At 38.8% G+C, this 17,902-nt stretch overlaps 1 protein-coding gene across 1 annotated transcript; it reads right to left on the bottom strand.

The window, feature by feature from the left end:
• Positions 1 to 1,535: 1,535 nt before the first annotated feature.
• LOC139716405 (crooked neck-like protein 1) lies at positions 1,536 to 17,655 on the bottom strand. The gene is made up of 14 exons (XM_071627951.1): positions 17,543 to 17,655; positions 13,997 to 14,086; positions 13,310 to 13,464; positions 12,219 to 12,302; positions 11,161 to 11,402; positions 10,095 to 10,273; positions 9,257 to 9,418; positions 8,100 to 8,300; positions 5,721 to 5,861; positions 4,990 to 5,136; positions 3,728 to 3,922; positions 2,950 to 3,105; positions 2,229 to 2,321; positions 1,536 to 1,732 (listed from the first exon to the last, which is right to left on the bottom strand). The coding sequence occupies exons 1-14, from the start codon at positions 17,582 to 17,584 to the stop codon at positions 1,601 to 1,603; spliced, it is 2,019 nt and encodes a 672-aa protein (XP_071484052.1). The 5' UTR covers positions 17,585 to 17,655; the 3' UTR covers positions 1,536 to 1,600.
• Between the last annotated feature and the right edge of the window lie 247 nt (positions 17,656 to 17,902).

Genomic DNA, 17,902 nt, shown 5'->3' with positions numbered 1-17,902 from the left:
AATGTGTTTGGTGGTTTTGGTTGGGAATGTCATGGTTTTTTGCTGTACTGTTTTCCACCCTGAGAATGTGTGAAGTGATGAGTGTTGATTATCAATGTAATTTTCAGTCCTTGCCAAATGAACAATACGGTATCTGCGATAAACGAAAGGTACCTTTCATATACTCCTTGTTTTATTTGCAAAATGTATCTTACAGTATATACAGGTCACTGGAGTTACATAAATTGTATATTTGTCACAGGAAATTGAGACAAAAATCTATCAATATGACGATCATAAGGCATATGCAAGAGAGTGCTTAGCTTACAGCATTGGTCCAGCCTAACATAATGCATCACTTACTTTCACTTGATTCTAAAGATTAGCACATATCACATTTATACCATAGAACTATGCATAATTTTGTGGCTACAGTGCAAATTATGGGTCTTACTCATTACAGTCCATGCCAGGCCAATGGAGTTCGGGGAAAGTGGCCTGCTCTTGATTTCTGAGTTGAGTGTACAGTATGAATACCATTTATGACTGTTTTTAAGCAAGAGAAATTAGCTACATTGCTTGCTTTTTACCCCACAGTACAGATGTTTACACCAAAGGATTCAATCAATAATTTGAGAATGCAATTGCTGTAGAATTCACTCTGGGCTAGATAAGATTGTTGGTGCCTCCTCAACTGCATGTTATCAGTGAGATAAAGCTGTTCCGTAACAAGTTCTCATGTATCACAAAGGTTTTCTGTTCAAGTATGTTTGCCATCCTCTTCCAATGGCTACAACTGAGATTTTGTTCAAAGACAATCCATCACATGAAATCATTTATATGGTTCCTTACACAAGGGTTTGAAAGTTCTTAGAGAAAAAAGTATGAACATCCCTCCCCAAAAATTTACGAAAGTGCATTAAACTGTCAACATTTCAATGCATTTGTACTGCAAAAGTCAGAGAAGTCGTTTTGAGTAGAGTAACAGAGTCTGAATTCAGACTAAATGCTGAACTCTCATATCCATGCTTACATCAAGACTACAATATTTGTAGCTGTTCATTGAGCATGCCCTGTTGTCATCACTGCTCAAATCACATGACGGGAGAGAGGCAAATTGACTACAAATAATACAGATCATGTGCTCTGGTAAGACTATGGCCCAACATGCCCTGCTGAGTGACATGCTAGTCAATCTGATGCAGCCTGCAAACCAAAACATGAACAATATTCTCTCACTTGCATCACAATCCACCTCGATGGTAGCTTCCAGTGGACCACCCGATGACTTTCACTTCAGAAAGTGAGATCAATGGGATAAGAACAAGTGTCCCAGATCATCCATCCAACAGCCATCTTACTTTCCTCATCAATTGGATAAAACACTGATGAAGGAACGATATGCCATGGAATCACATTACCAAGACCGCGGAGGGAAGCTCTTTTTCCACGTCCACAGTGCTTGGAAGTCCGTTCATAGGCTACAATCCCCCCGACCCCTGAGACTCTGGATCCATGATGTTTGGGCACAGAGCATTCACACAGTTCACAGACCTCTGCATAAGGTTTAGCCCTTCTTTAAGGGGCGACCAGTCTCTAAGTTTGTCCATGTAGGGTCGTCTCACGAGTCGCTGCTCGTCTCCCCCTGCTTCTGTTTCCACATCTTGGCCATGGCCAGCAGCTTCAGGTTGGACTTGTTCGTCTCGTCCGACGGGAAGATGTAGTCGTAGTACTCCTCCCAGCCAGCATCCGACTGGAAAAAACAAAACAAAACAAAACAAAAGAAGACAAAAGGACATAAGAGATGCAGCCAATTCAAAACTCAAGAGATCAATATCAGAGCACATACTGGATTAATTCTGTTAGTGAAGTTAGGTACTATAAATACAGACAATTCAAACAAATCACAAAGAATAAAAGAAAATATCAATGTCAGGACATGTAATGGATTAGTCCTGTCAGTGAAGCTGGGTACTGCTTTGATCTCTACACGAACAACAAAAAAACTGAAATTAACCTTCACAAATGCAGACTAATTCATCCTTATCCCAATCGGGTAATTTCTTGTGGATAATGGGCACATCTCTTCCTCGTAAGCCTTACATCCATATTTTCACTTGCTTCAACATCACAAAATCGTCCTGCCCACTGTCTTCAAGGTCTAGCAGGTCAGGCAAAAGCAAAAGCAACAGCAAAAGCAGAATAATACAAAGCCAAACAAAAGCAAACAAAAAGCATAAAAAACTCACGCCGTCCTCTGTCTGGATCTTTCTCCTCTTCTTGACCTTGGTCGGCATCTGTTCCTGCACCTTCTGAACACTCTCGTCATCTCCAAACTCATTCTGCGGACAAAGAAAGAGCGTAACATAAGATACCCACAAACCAAGAACAAAAACAAACAAATAAAGGCAATGACTACAGAGAGATTCAGTGATTGAACTCTGCCACTGATGCAATGAATATGTGATTCTCAAGACAAAGAAATCACTTGGTAAAATGACACAGGAAATCATCAATTTTGTTCATCCAAGTAGTGGATCATGCTACAACCATGGGCACTGATTGACAAACACGCTCTATTAAACATTTCTTGGCTCTTTCAAATCAGCTGTTACCTGGAAAAAAAATGTAAGTATATTCATAAAGATCCGTAAAGATATGGTACTAATAAACACATTGCAAATGCCTCCTACACAAGTATGCTAAAGGCAGCAACTGCTGGGAGCATACAAATTGAAAAGTGAATAAAATTTCCCAGATATAAAATATATCATGATTATAGTTTCGTTGTCACTCTCTCAGTGTCACATTTTGGGGGCATTTACAAACTTTTTAATTTTGGTCTCGCTAACATACAATCTAGTCTATATGGAAACGAGTATATTTCGTCTAAGTTGCATGTCATGATCAGATTGACGCTTGCTGACTAAGTTGTCAAGTAGGAGGGGCTAGATTATAAGGATGTCCCACCTCAAATTCCTGCCACGCCTCCAGGAGCATGAGCCGCTCCTCCTTCTCCTCTGCATGCCTGAGGGACTTGTGAGCCTCCTCGTACACAGACCTGGACCTCACCACACAGTCTCCGGCTCCCACAGACAGCTCGCACTTTGCAAAGCTTATCCAGACCTGGTTGAAGGGATGGAAAAAGGCATTGAGTGAGAATCTTTGAGCATTTCAGCTGACCAGGCTGACAAGTTTCAACTTCAATTTTTCTTATTCTAGCTTCCATCAACTCTGTCATTACTGCTGGTAATTATACTGCCCAAGAAGTCAGTGATATTCTAAAGAAACAGTTTTGAGAGGGCTATTGAGGTGCACTTGAAACTTCACAGCACTTAACCAAAAGTATAGCATTATCCAATAACAGGATAACACAACTCTGGACAGGACAGAACAATGCCTTCAGTGACCTTCTTTTAGTGCATGTACCTATAGAACTTCGAACGGCAGAAAATATACAAGTTTGAGTATCCATATGTACACATTTGCTTACCGTATAAACTTGATATTTTGTTGCATTGATAAGTGATATAGTATGCATTGATAACATAGTCCAGGATGTTTGACAATATTTACATTACTTTGGTGATTTATGTCAAAGAAGAATATAAAGAAATATTCAACATATTAAGATGTAGGTACAGATAATATCTTTACATTGAATGCCATTTAGATAGAAACAATAACATCCAATGCTGCAAATGACCTCTCTGTCATTACTTGACCCTGATGGCTCCAATTTCCTCACCTTGACATGCTGGGTTCTCTCCAGTAGCCTTCTGTACAGGCCCCTTGCATTGTCCCACTCTTCTTGCTCCACCTCAAAGTCAATGAAGGACTTCCATAAAACTTCTGGCATGTCAAGTCTAGGCTGACCGATGGCGAGTTCGTATATTGCCCTGGCCCGGTCAGCATCGCCAAGAATAGTCTCCAGCTCTGCATACTGTGATGAGAATCAGTCAATAATCGTCAGCTACTTTTCCTATTCTTTCCAAGTCACTCAATAATGCAATTAAAAAATAAGAAAGCTTCATTTTTTTGTAATAATATAATATGATAAATGGGCATACATTTTCCTTTCAAATTCTGATTTCATTTAAATACTTTTTCATAACTAGAAAAGCACTCTGAGAGCGCAAACCTCCGCCAAGCAGCTACTTTCCACCAATGATCTTGCTCTTCCCAAAGAGATTTTTCTCCTCTCCACCACTGGGGAAAAATTCTTTGGGCTCTTCCATAGAGATCAGTGATTTCCACCCATAGGTATACATGCTGAAAAATCGCCCGATTTCCCAATATAAAAGCCTTTGTTACGTCATAAACCCTCAGCTGCACGGCGCGCCTCGCCCTAGCAGAAACTAGAGCACGCACTTTAGTGCGCGTTTGGAAACCTCAAAAATGCGCAGCTTGAACTCCCAAGTTCATTGACCCTACCTGTCAAAATATCAAAAATCCTTCATAAATTCTCTCAAAATTGTTGGATCACTACCAAAATTTAATCATTTGTTACTTGTGCCATTCTCAACCTTTCCTGTAAGTTTCATTCAAATCTGTTAAGTACTTTTTGAGTTATTTTGCACACGGACAAACAAACCAACAAACCAATGGTAACGAAGCATAACCTCTTCCTTTGGCGGAGGTAATAATGAAATCAATGTATGGTCTGGATAGTCTTTTCACTCATTCTATAACAAAGGCTTACACAAAAATTGCTCACACAGATCTCTTTTCCCTACTTAATTGCAGACATTTATTCAAGGAATTTTGCTGTATTTATTATGTTGAGCAATTGTATAATAACACTTTTATCATAAGAGAAAAATAAACAAATACTATTTTCTAAGAATACATCTGAGCAGATGCTAATAATGGGAAATCATCTCCTACTAGATCTTCCCTTCACTGTGGAGAATATTCTTGATCTTTCTTGCAGTCAACAATTATGAGTCTTTTAAATAAGCCAAAAAAACTTCCCTGGCTATGCCTACATGGACTACCGAAAGACATTACCTTCATCCACGTCGTGCAGTTGGCGGGGTTGAACTCGAGGAACTTCTCGTAGAGCACTCTGCAGCGGTCAAACTCCCTCAACTGCAACTCCAGTTCGATGTAGGATTTGAAGAGCTTGTCTTTGGGGCACTTTCCGATGGCTGTTCCCTGCAAGGCAATGATGACAAAGTTCCTTTTCACAAGCTGTTCACTCTTCTACAATTAACATTTAGATGGTGTCATGTGCAATGCTCAGTAGGATTGCTATCACTATGACTGTAAAAGTGTAAAAATGCATAAATTCCACATAATACCCGTGCACTGCCATGGAAACATTGGAATTTCCACCATCTGGGAGATGCTAATGCCACTGTATGGGAATCGATATATGTCACAGACGGTGACCCCATGACCAAAATATTTTCTCTACAACACACGTTTTTTCATTTTTGATGAAGAAAAAACAAACTGAATATATTGTAAAATAAACTATTAGGTAGCTCTTTATATGGGGTTTGAGTGTGTGATTGTTTGTGTATGCAGGATATCTAAAAACAATACATATAGTCGACCTTGCATAAGTCGAATAATCGCCTAAGTCAAAGGTCTTTTCAAGTCCTCTTCTCTTTAGATTCTATTGATTTTAATCTCTCATGAGTAAAATTTTCTCAAGTCGAAGCTATTTCTTCAGTCTATATAGATCCGACTTGGGCAAGGTTGACTGTATAAGTGTATTGCATCCTTGGACTCACCATGACAATCCTAGCTCTCTTCAGTTCTTTCTGGCGGATCTCGAACTGGGCCATGAGCACCCACATCTTGGCAAAGGTGAACTTCTTGTGAGGAATCAGGTCCAGGCAAGCCTTGTACACTTGGCGCGTCTTCTCCACGTCCTGTATGTCACAACAGAGAAGGAATAATGCTGAACAGGAACTCTTCAGTCCCACACACATCCCATCAAACTCTCAGTTGCATAGAAATGTACAAACATTGTCTGAATCACGACGACGACAAGCATCATACATTTCTAGTAGACTGGAAAAAGATGTACACTTGGAATCCAACATGGAATAGAAAGGGTAAAATACACTCATCCAATTCAAAACTTTAAAATTTGCATTCAATGTATTATACAACTAGAAATGTCGCTATGGCGACTGGTATGCCTCCGCCATAATGCATGATTCTCCTAATAGGTCTAGATAGTACATGTGGACAATGTGTGATTACATTTTCACAAAACTGGCAAAATATTGAAATGACAAGTTTGTCAGAAATGTGTTGAATGTTCACCTTCCTTGAACTTGGTTTAATTGGATGAATAGGAGAGCATGTATTTGGGGATTTAAGGACTTTAACTTGACTTTGACCCATTCATACATTTATGCATTGAGTAATTTTCATGGTACCGGTATGGAGAAAAAGTGCAATTTCTGTACTGAATAGTAAATTGTTACCATGTTCATCTGGCCTTAGACCCTAAAATTCATAAGATAATCACTTTCAGGTAGAATATGCATAGATATGCAGTAAGTTTCACAATAAATTGAGCCACTTCCGAGATATGGAGGAAAAAGTTAGTTCAGAATTTTCACTTGATCTTTGACCTTTTGACCTTTGAGGCAATAAAAAAAGAAAAAGAAAAAAAACTCTCCAGAGAATTTCTATTAGGTTACACATGCATACACCAAGTGTAAAAAAAAAAATACTAATCCTGCTGGCATTGCATGAACATGAGGGAAATAGTAAAATTTTGAAGTGTTGCACTTGACCTTTGACCCCTGACCTTTGACCCCATGAACCCTACATTCTCTAGATAATCACTGCCAGTCAGTACATGTATATATACTATGTTCCATGAAGATACCTTAAACAATTTTCCAATTTACAGAGAAAAAAAAGAAGTTTTAATACTTTTACTCGACCTTTTGACCTTTGACCTCATGACCCAAACTTTCACCAGAGAATCTAAATTGGGTAATACATGTATACACTAAGTTTCAAGAAAATATCTTCAGGCATTGCATAGATATGGTGGAAATAGTGAAATGTTATGTATTTGACCTTGACCTTTTGACCTTTGACCTTGAGCACGTGCACCCAAAAGTTTATAGGCACAACTTCACCCCCTAATACACATACATGCCAAGTTTCATTAGGATACCTCAACAGCTTTTGATAGTTACCTTGTCCACAATATTCATTACGGACGGACGGAAAGACGGACGGACGGACGGACGGAAGGACGGACGGACGGAAGGACGGACGGACGGACGGACGGACGGACGGACGGACGGACGGACGGACGGACAACCCGAAAACATAATGCCTCCGGCACCACTTCGTGGCGGAGGCATAAAAATTTACAAGTCCACTCTTGGCACTCCTAGAGCTGTGCTTCAGCTTTAATCTTGTGGAAGTACAGATCCCAACAAAAATTACACAGTCACTTTGCACAACTATCTCGGCCTGTAGCACAGAGCTATATATCCATGTGCACAACTTGATACTACCTACGCGTATTGTACTTTGGTTGATTTTGTACTTTTTTACTTTTGCCACTCTTTTACAACATACTCCAAAGACTACACAAACAACTAGAAAAGCACTCGTAGAGCACAGACCTCCGCCAAGCCAGCAACTCATTTCCCAAAATAGAAGCCTTTCGTTTACGTCATTGCACAGAGTCTTGCCTGAGCAGAGCATGCGCTTCAGTGCACCTATGTAAACCTCCAGTACGCACAGCTTGAACCCCAAGTTCGTTGACCTTATATGCTAAAAGATGAAAAATCCTTCAAAAAAATAAAAATTCCCAGATCACTACCAAAATTGAATGAGGTGTTCCTTGTGTCAATATCAATTTTTTTATGAAGTTTCATTTTAATCCGTACCCAACTTTTTGAGTTATTTTGTAAACAGACAAACCAACGCCGATGATCACCTAACCTCCTTCCTTGGCGGAGGTAATTAATCTGTCGGGAAGACACATCAATAATGAGTACAAGAGAAATGCAATGAAATACTGAAAACTGTGGACTATCTTTCATGGAAACGTGAACTCATTTTGCAAGAGATTTACAGTAACCAATCTGAAGCAGAGAACATAAGTCTCTATGCCTAGAGCCTCTCACCTTCACATCTAGCTCTTCGTAGAGGGCGTAGTTAATCCATAGGTAGATGTAGCGACGCCACAGCCTCTTCTCCTGAGCAGGTGGAATGTTGGCGATGGCTCTCTCGTACAGGTCTCTCACCGTCTCTGTGTCTCCGTCTGTCTCCATGAGGCGCAGGTAGTCAAACCAGGCATCATAGTTATTCGGGTTGGCCTTTACCTCCTATACATGCAATGACATTAAAAAAAATAAATTTGATAAAAACCACAAATCACAAAGGTGGAATATATCCATATGAGTTATATAAATATGTAGATAGATGAATACATGAGTATATAAACATACAAGCATACACATACATAAATGTATGCACATATGAATATATAAATATGACGTCTTGTTCTAAAACTCTGTTATAGCCATCTACACCTCTTTGGCTGCAATATATATGCCCTTGGCATTTTGAGGTGGTGGACTGAGAAGGTGAGATCTGTGATCCAGTACAATCAATATATCTACAATGTATTTATACAGGACCAACCATAACACATCAAATGTCCTCTAAACCTTGCGAAGTTCAAGTCTGTATACTTCATAATGTGCAATTTAAAGACCCTTGTAAAAGGAATGCAACAGTATGTTATGTTACTATGTTTGTAATCTTGATTTTCTTGTCATAAATTTTCTGGATTGATTAATCTTCAATCATCTCATATCTTTACTGCTGCCAAAGAATGAAGAGTTGATATGGAGGAAAAAAAAAAATAACTAGCAAAACCGAGAGCTCATGAAACGTTCATTTGCTCATAGTTTCCAAGGCTTAAATTAGAAAATGACATAACAGTTGTTCATCTAAATTGAGAGTATGGATATGGGGTGACAAGACTGTTAAATGAATGCAAAAAAAAAAGAAATAAAGAAATTAAAACATTGTAAATGCTCACCATTTCAAGGAAGGAATCCCTAAATACATCAAGGATCATTATGACAATTACTACATTTGTATGACAACAGCGCAGTGACAGAGAAACATCACCTTTTTGTAAGTTCTTATGATCCACATTAGTTTTATTCATGGATTAATTCTTGATGTCATCCTAATCTCTCTTTTTTCAATTTTGTTTCTGTTTTTTAATCTTTCTGGTAGGATGACAAAGCTCATAACATATAACTCTGACCTCTTCATACTGATATCTCCTCTTGCTGATGATGACATCCTCAATGCCTGCCCTGTCTCCATATTTTTTCTCGTGGATGGTGTAGTTCTTGAACAACTCTTGTGCATGCTCCTTGTCCATGTTGCCCAGGGCATACTTGTAGATCACCTTTGCTCTTTCGTGCTGCAATTTCATGAAACAAATCAACACAGATGATCATAAATATCGTCACAACATTTATAGGGAAATTACACTGATCTTTACATAAAATGAGGTAGATGACTGAAGACAACAGGAATGAAAGAATGGAAGAAATGCATTATGACACTTATCTCTTGAACATTACTCTGAAATAAACGGCCAAACACTACTACTTTGCTTCATGTTCTAAACCATGAGGCAAAGTCACAGTGCACTATCACCTCAACAATAACTGTGTTACTTCTAGTGTTGTGATGTTTCTCATCTGTTACAAATGCCGTGTATATCAAACTGGAATCCCTATACCTGCATCTAAGGCAGAGGAATCACTTTGCATCACTGGTAAGAGCAAGTAACATTAGCTCACCTGTTACTGAATTCTAAGAACATTGTTGATTTTTGGTTCAAGACTCAACAAATGACCACATGTAATGGAGGCACAACAATGTACTTTGAGGCAGAGGGATTACAATAGAGGACAATTAGAAAACTGCTGCAAATGCATGGACAGACAAGATCGTGGGATTAATATAAATCTTTGGTACTTCAGGAACAAAGATCTCAAAATGAACAATCCAGCATTTTGACTTGGGGGATGTGATGGAAAGTTTCATGTGATATTACAAGGGAGATCTTCCAGTTACAAAACTGGACTTACCTCCTTCTGCCTCTCTTCAAACTTGGCAAATGAGATGTAAAGCTTCTCGTTCATGTGATCTTCCCCGAAGAACTCCACGGCTCGCTCAAAGACGCCCCGGGCCAGCCCGATGTAGTTGTTGGACTCCTCGAAGCCGGCAAACTTGATCCAGTTCTTGACCTCGGGATGCACGTAGACAAGTAAGTCTCAGTCAAGGAAATCACAGATGATGCCCCATGTTAGACAAGGGAATGGTTTCAACCTTCCTAGTAGGTTTACCAAAGCCCATTTGATCAACTCCTTGTTCATGTAACAGACAGAAGCCAAACAATGGCATGCACTGCATTCATCCCTATCCAAATACTAATATCTCAATGCAGGTACAGTACTGTCAACTCCATGGGTGCGAATATATTTAACCCAGTTTACCAGAGCACTCTATCAATCATTATATTCATGAGAAGTGTTTATCCTACAATATCAATGTGAGTACCTCACTAACAGCTGGCACCTTTATGTGCAAAACTATAATATGAGGGAACAATACATCATTAGACTCTTTAGCAACAAATTAAATAATCAAACGTGTGTGAAATTATGAGGGATTCATTCACAAATGTTAAGAAAGCAATCTAAAGCAAACATTCTGTGATATTTCATGAATATTTATGTAAAGAAACCAATTTAATGGAATACACCAGTAACTCCACTCTGAGTTCTTCTGCTGCAGCTTTCTCTGGGACAGTTTTGGTAGGATCTCATATGCAACTTGTGGCACAAAACACTTATGTCAGACTAAACTTGACAACTACATGTTGTTCCTCTTGTTCCCAGGTCTGATCACTGAATATCAATTTACAAGTGCATGTATACTGCACCTGTACATATCAGGTATGCATACACCTGTAAATATCAATTAATAGGTGTATGTATACTATCTCAGACAATTTCTAAATCAACTTCAATCCCCACAACAACTAACATTTTCACTCAGGGGCATGACTAACTGATACGAAGCACATTATAGTGAATGATTACTGGTAACTGAACTACATTTTGGCCACCAAACATTTTGACAAAAGGATATATCTCTCGTAGATCTTTCGGGCGCGGTCCACCTCCTTGTAGCGCAGCTCCATCTTGATGTATGAGAACCAGGCCTGCTCTTCTGGCTCCCACTGCATCCACCGCTCAAACACCTGCCGTGCCCCGCCCACGTTGCCCACCATCTCCTCCATGTACGTGTACTTGTACCAGAACTGGTTGCAGCGGGGCAAGATTGTGATGGCTCGGTCCCAGATGTTGCGGGCGTGATTGACCTGCTTGTGCCTGAAACAAGACATCGGAAGGGTATCTTAATAGATGGTATGAAATAATGGGATTTCTACTCCTGCATTATATCAGAGGGCTAATTGCAGTTTGAGCATCCACATTGTTACATATATCAAGTGTATCATGGACACATGAAGCCCATTCATCCCCCCCCCCCCCCCCCCGAAGCCATTAAATCTCAATCACAGCGATCAACAACTCAATGTTCACTGAAAGATTTATTCAAATTACTCATTATTGTGACAAGTTGTTTTTAATGCAACTGATTGACAAACTGCCCTTAGGCATAAATATACATCCATCATTTAGTGTCTTGAGTAGAAGTCATGATAAAAATCATGGGACGTACTTATTTGGAGGGGATTTGAACCCATAACCTCCCGATCGCTAGACAGGCCTCATATCCAGTAGATCACTGAGCTTGTATTTCTACCTTTAACACTATGCTTTTGCATCCGCATGCCTACATACATTCTTTTTGACCCACTAACAACAATGGAAAAGGGAGAAGGATCATCAAAAATTAAATGAAATAGCTTACTGCAGGGCTTTTAAATTGCAGGTATACATGTGCTATGGCGTCAGAAAATACACATTTTTTGGTTAACCCTATCACTTTTAATGATTTTAAGTAACACAAATCCATTACTTACTGGAAGAGAAAACTGCATTATACCTCATGAGATTTGAATAATACAAATGGCTCAAATGCTAATGGGCCACATCTGGTTTGGATATCTGCATCAATGCCTTATAATTTCTGTTGGTTGTGTACGGATGTGATATATCTAGTACATACTATTGTGCACTTACTTCATCTCCATCTCAGCATACTTCAGCCAAATGGTAATGTTTCGATGGTCAACATCCAGGGCTCTCTCGTAGATCGATCTTGCTCTGCATTTGAGAAAGATGGACAAAATATGAGTCACTATCAACGTTATGAGACTGGTCACACCCAGAAACAGTCTTTTACTAGTTGAAATAAACATACCGTATCTTTATTGCATTTCATTTTTTTTTTTCTGTGCCAAATCAACTGACTACTGCAGAATACTCTTTGACCAAAGATGTTTTCTGCAAGTACACCATACTACAGATGTTTGTCGTGTGCTCTGCAAATTTGCAAAATGCAAAGACAAAATCAGCTCAGGTGGAGTCCTTAAAAAAAATGATCCCACATGGAACAACAAAACAAAGCCAACAAAATGATTCCTATTTAAAATGACATTGGATATTTAAAGGACAAGTCCACCCTCATATACATAAGGATTGAGAGAATGCAGCAATATTAGTAGAGCACATCAGTGAAAGTTTGAGGAAAATTGGACAATCCGTTCAAAAGTTACGAATATTTTAAGTATCTGCGCAGTCACTGCTGGAAGAGAAGACTACTACAGTGTATGATGTCACATGCGTACAACTATATAAGGAAAATAAAAAGAGAATTTTACAAAACTTTACTTTTTGAATAAAGTGCACAGTTCTTCGACTTGCTACTGACGTATGTTTAAGGTAATATTATTCCCCCTGCCTTCTGAAAGAGAGAAGTCGAGTGTTCTTTTGTTATGGGAGAAAAATGGAAATATGTTGAATTTTCTTTATTCTTTCTTTATATCGTTGTACTCATGTGACATCACAAGCTATAGTAGTCTTTTCATCCAGCCGTGACTGAGCGGAAACTTCTAAAAACTTTTGAACGGATTGTCCGATTTTGCTCAAACTCTCAAGGATGTGCTCTACTAATATTGCTGCATTCACTCAACCCACATGTCTATGAAGGTGAACTTGTCCTTTAATCAACATAAACATAGAATATTCATATAATTCTAAATATAATACAACCACTGTGAAGCAGCAACTGTAACAAATGAAAAGAAGACAGTCATACTATCATGTCTCACCGATCAATTTCATGCTGGCTCTGTTCCCACTTGGCATAGTTAATCCAGTTGCCCACTGAGGAGCGATTTTTGCGGATGTTGTCCTCAAACTCTTTTCTCTTTCTCAATCTGTACTCTTGAAGTTCATCTGGATCTGTAATTTTTTGCTTCGGAGGCTGAGGATACAGAAGCAATTATGTAAGTTGAATTTCTATTCTCTAGTTTTAAAAAACTTTCATGACGAATGCGCTCAGTCTGTGATATTCTGTAAACAAGCTTCACTTATCTTTGTAGTATCTTACCAAACATATTCCGATTCTTAAACTCTGAGTTTATTCTTCTATTCTTAAACATCCATCACATGTCTGAATGGAAAATGAATTTTCATATACACACAATACTCTTGCACCTACATATGATAACAACATTGCATTCTAAATACCTGGTTATGTCTGATGCCTGACACCTACATGGGAATAATTTCTCTTTCCAAACTTATATTTAGAAACACCCTAGTTGTATAAATCTTTGATATCAACATGCTCATATTTGTGTGTGTCCAGGATACGGATGAAGCCTTTTATACATTCTGACCAACATGAAGCCAAATCCTGATGACCAAAGCATCAGAGAACTTGAACCAGTATTCTCAGATGTAACAAGGACTAGAAAAGTGCATTGTGCATAGATATTTGAGGTTATACTCACTGGAGGAACCAGCTCCAGCTCTCGTTCCTTGGCCTCTCTGAGAATTTGCTCAGCTGTGATCTGAACCTCAGCTGGCATTTTGTTCTTCACCTGGATGGAGGAGAGAGTGAAGAAAAGAGCATTTAGTCATACAAAAAAAAAACCATTAAAAAAACAAAACAAAACAAAAAACCACAACCCTCTCCAAACTGTATCAAACAACAAAAAGAAAGTGAAAAAAAACCAACAAATACAAAATAAAAACAACATACACAGGAAAAGCATCATTGGAATCTCCCTGTATTTCACTCATGGAAAAGCACTTTCAATTGTTGATGAGGCTACAAATCCCTTGGCATCACTGTCCATAGGAATCTTAGCTAGAAATCCCACATCCATTCCATATGCAAGAAAAGCAATTTAAGCACTTTTTACAATGCAATCTGAGGAAATACCCTTTCAACATCAAGGAACATGTGTATGAAACCAACATCCATCTCATCTTGGATTACCCTTCTACAGTATGGGACCCTCACCAACAAGGACCCAATCTCCTAGACAGAAATGGTCCAGCAAACATCACATGCAGCCAGACTTGTGAATGCTGGTTATAGAAGCCAGAACAGAGTTGTTAAGATGCTACAGAGCACCAACTGGCAGACTGCTTGTTATGACACAGGATGCGTTTATGTGGGAAGGTTGGCAGTGCGTGATCATATGATACACCCTAGAAAAAAGAAGTGGCAAAATTCTTGTCAGCTTATTCTAGTGTAGCCCTAGGTGTTTACCATGATGTAGAGATAAAGGGGCAGGAATGGGAGTGGGGGGTGGCATACTGAAGTCTTATTGGGTGCTAGTGTACTTTCACACCTCCTTGTAAATTAATCTCCAAACATGCACAAACTCACTCCAACAACCATGAATATTTGCATCTGAGTGAGACCCACGTCCAGTAGAAATGGAATTTTCACCGCTTTGACACTTTTACACTTGTCAGAATGTCGATTGCAGCTAACAGTTGAGTTAGTTCGCTCTGTGATAATTGTGTTTCACAGGAGCAGACGGCGCAGCATGGCATACAAAACACATTTACGGCACGGCAGCAAGCACAGCGATTGATCTAAATGTAGTGATCTCAGAGTGAGTACAGCAAGTTCTTCTATGGTATCTTAAAAGATAAACCTGTTTTTCCACAGCTTGTATGGAGTCTTGCGGTAGCATTCTAAGAGGTTTGGGGTTGTTTGGGTTGTGTGTGTGTGTGTGTGGGGGTGTGTAAGGGTGTGTGTGTGTGAATGGAAGAAGATTGTGAAAAATGTGGTTACAGTGCACTCCCGTTATAACGAACACGGTTATAACGAAATTTCGTTATAACGAAGTAAATCTTCTGGTCCCAAAATTATCACCATTAAAGTCTATGGTAAAAAATTCGCTTATAACGAACACGGTTATAGCGAAATTTCCGTTATAACAAAGTCTTTTCCGAGCGCCACAGACAAAGAAAAACAAAAGAAATGTGCTCCGTTATAACGAAATGCGAACTGCTTTCGAAAATACCTAGCGGAACGAGCATTTATAGCGTCTCTGCATGGGTGAACGCTTCACACCACTGTGTGTTCGCTCTTTGTGTCACGCACAGTTTCCGAGGGGAACTTGCATTTATTATTGTGATACAGTTGTCCCATCACATTTCACATAGCTTTCCGGTGTATGATGAGTATTCAGCAAACAGAATACGTGGTTTCCTTATTTTCGTTATAATATATTGTATCTGTTCGGTTATAACGAAATTTCGTTATAACGAAAGAAAACTGCCGGTCCCGAGCATTTCGTTATAACGGGAGTGCACTGTATTAGACAAGGGTGAAAGAAAACACATATAAGGAGAAAGAATAGGAAAAGGGGGAAAGGAAATGAATGAAAAGATACTAAAAAAGTAAACCTGGAAAAAATGAAACAAAAGGTTTACAATAATAGAAAGTACACTTAGAATAAAAACAAAAGATAATCCTTCTTCTTCTTTCGATAAAGTACAGGCTACCTTGCGGTGTATCTGCGTACCGGTGTGGTGCGAGTTGCAGTCATGCATGTACAGTGCATTTCAAAATATTTGCTCATAAAGGCACAAATATACAGTGCTAGTTAAAACGTGCTGCTAAAAATGGAAGGAAAGAAAGAAGAGAAACTTGCATTATAAAGGAAAGCATAGGAGAGATGAATGTGCTTGAAAAAAGTGGAAAGCAAAGAAGAATTGAAAAATTGAAAACAAAAAAGCACTACCTATAATAATAGATTGAGAGACAAATCACAATTGGAGGAAAGCAAAGATGAATAGGAAGGAAAGAAAGAATTATGCAGGTTGAAAAGGATACTACACAAAAGGATGCATCAGAACGAAATGTAAAAAAAAAGGTATTGGAGAGGAAAGAAAGGAAAGGTAGATGGAAGGAAGAAAACAAAGAACAATAGGCAGAAAGTGATATTGAAGAGAAAATTGAGAAAGTTAGACAAGAGGAAACCCACAAAGAAATAAAATAATAAGGAAAGGGAAAGATAGGATTAGGAATAGCTGAAAATAAAAGAAAAAAGATAGAAACGAAAGAGAAAGATATGTAACAAGGGGGGCTGCACACACACGCGTTCAACTGCTTTGTGTAGAAGCTAAAACCACCTGGTGCGTGGTGGGTGTACCGAAAGTCTTGGTGGAAGAAAAAACATTTTTTAGTTTTTTAAAGACACCATAGAATTTAAAGCCGCTGTGATAATTGCTTCAGATCAAACGATCAACCCTTGCTGTATGCGCTCAAAGTTTTCATACCCGCACTGCCACTGTGTACAATTGTAGTGCCGACTGCTTTTGTGCATGTTTTGAAATCATTTTGCCTAGTCTACTAATACACATCGATGGATGTGGCGCAGTATGGTAACTCTACATCGACCACCCTTTTTTTGTAACCGACCACCAGTTTTTGGCACACAGAAGACTTAGTATGCACTGCACACGCACACAGAGCACATAAAAATGTAGTGGCTTTGACTGTTGATGAGGATGTGTGGGGAAAACGAAAATTCACTGTTCATTAATAAATATATTAACCGAATTGTAATGCAATGTCAATGGTAATGCATATTTAAAAAAGCTTCGTACAACACGGTGTTGAATAAAACTCGGTTTGTGTGCATTGTCAATACAAAAATAGCGGTCGATCTAAAAAAGGAGCGGAGGGCCGGGCACTCAACTTCAACTTAACGAGTTCGTTCGACGGCGATATTTTTGCACTGAAACCTCGAATTGAAAAGGGAACAACAGCACTTCATAGAGTTGGATTTTTTCAATCACGTAGACCAAGTTTTTATGTGAATTTCAGTGTTAAATCAGGCAAATGAAAATTAGGCGGTCGATGAGTAAAGTAGGACCAACCTTACCATTTCCAACATACAACCATATGACCGGAATTTACATGGACAAAATCTGCAGTAGGAGCACACGCACTAGATGTGACATAAAATGATACGTAATCGAAAACCGTTCGAATCAATTTTCTTTTAAGAAATATTACCATATCTTACCTTGGCCACTTTAGGCATTTTATTTTTGCTGGAAGATGCCATGGTTTTGAGTATTCTCTGTCGTCTCCTGCTTATAATACAACCAAATTTAGACTCTGGAAAATCACAAAACACTAGCGGACATTGCCCAAATTTTAACACCTGAGGGCGCTAAACAAAACAGCCTCGTAAACAAAAATTTGCGATTGTTTTTGCCATTTTGTAAAATAATTGGTTGATAAAGATGATTTCATAATTTCACTAAAATAAATATTTAGTATGGAATAAAATTTATATTTGTTCCTGATTTTGCTCTAAAACATTTTCACGTTTTCATGTCTCGAGTACGAAGTCATGTCCCATTGTTGCCATAGCGCTAGG

This window comes from Diadema antillarum, unplaced genomic scaffold (genome assembly GCF_040938485.1).
Source record: "Diadema antillarum isolate AM-2024a unplaced genomic scaffold, OU_Dant_1.0 scf00000065, whole genome shotgun sequence".
Classification (NCBI taxonomy): Eukaryota; Metazoa; Echinodermata; class Echinoidea; order Diadematoida; family Diadematidae; genus Diadema; species Diadema antillarum.
The sequence above is the reverse complement of the archived record's forward strand: the minus strand, read 5'-3'. Positions and strand labels throughout refer to the sequence as shown.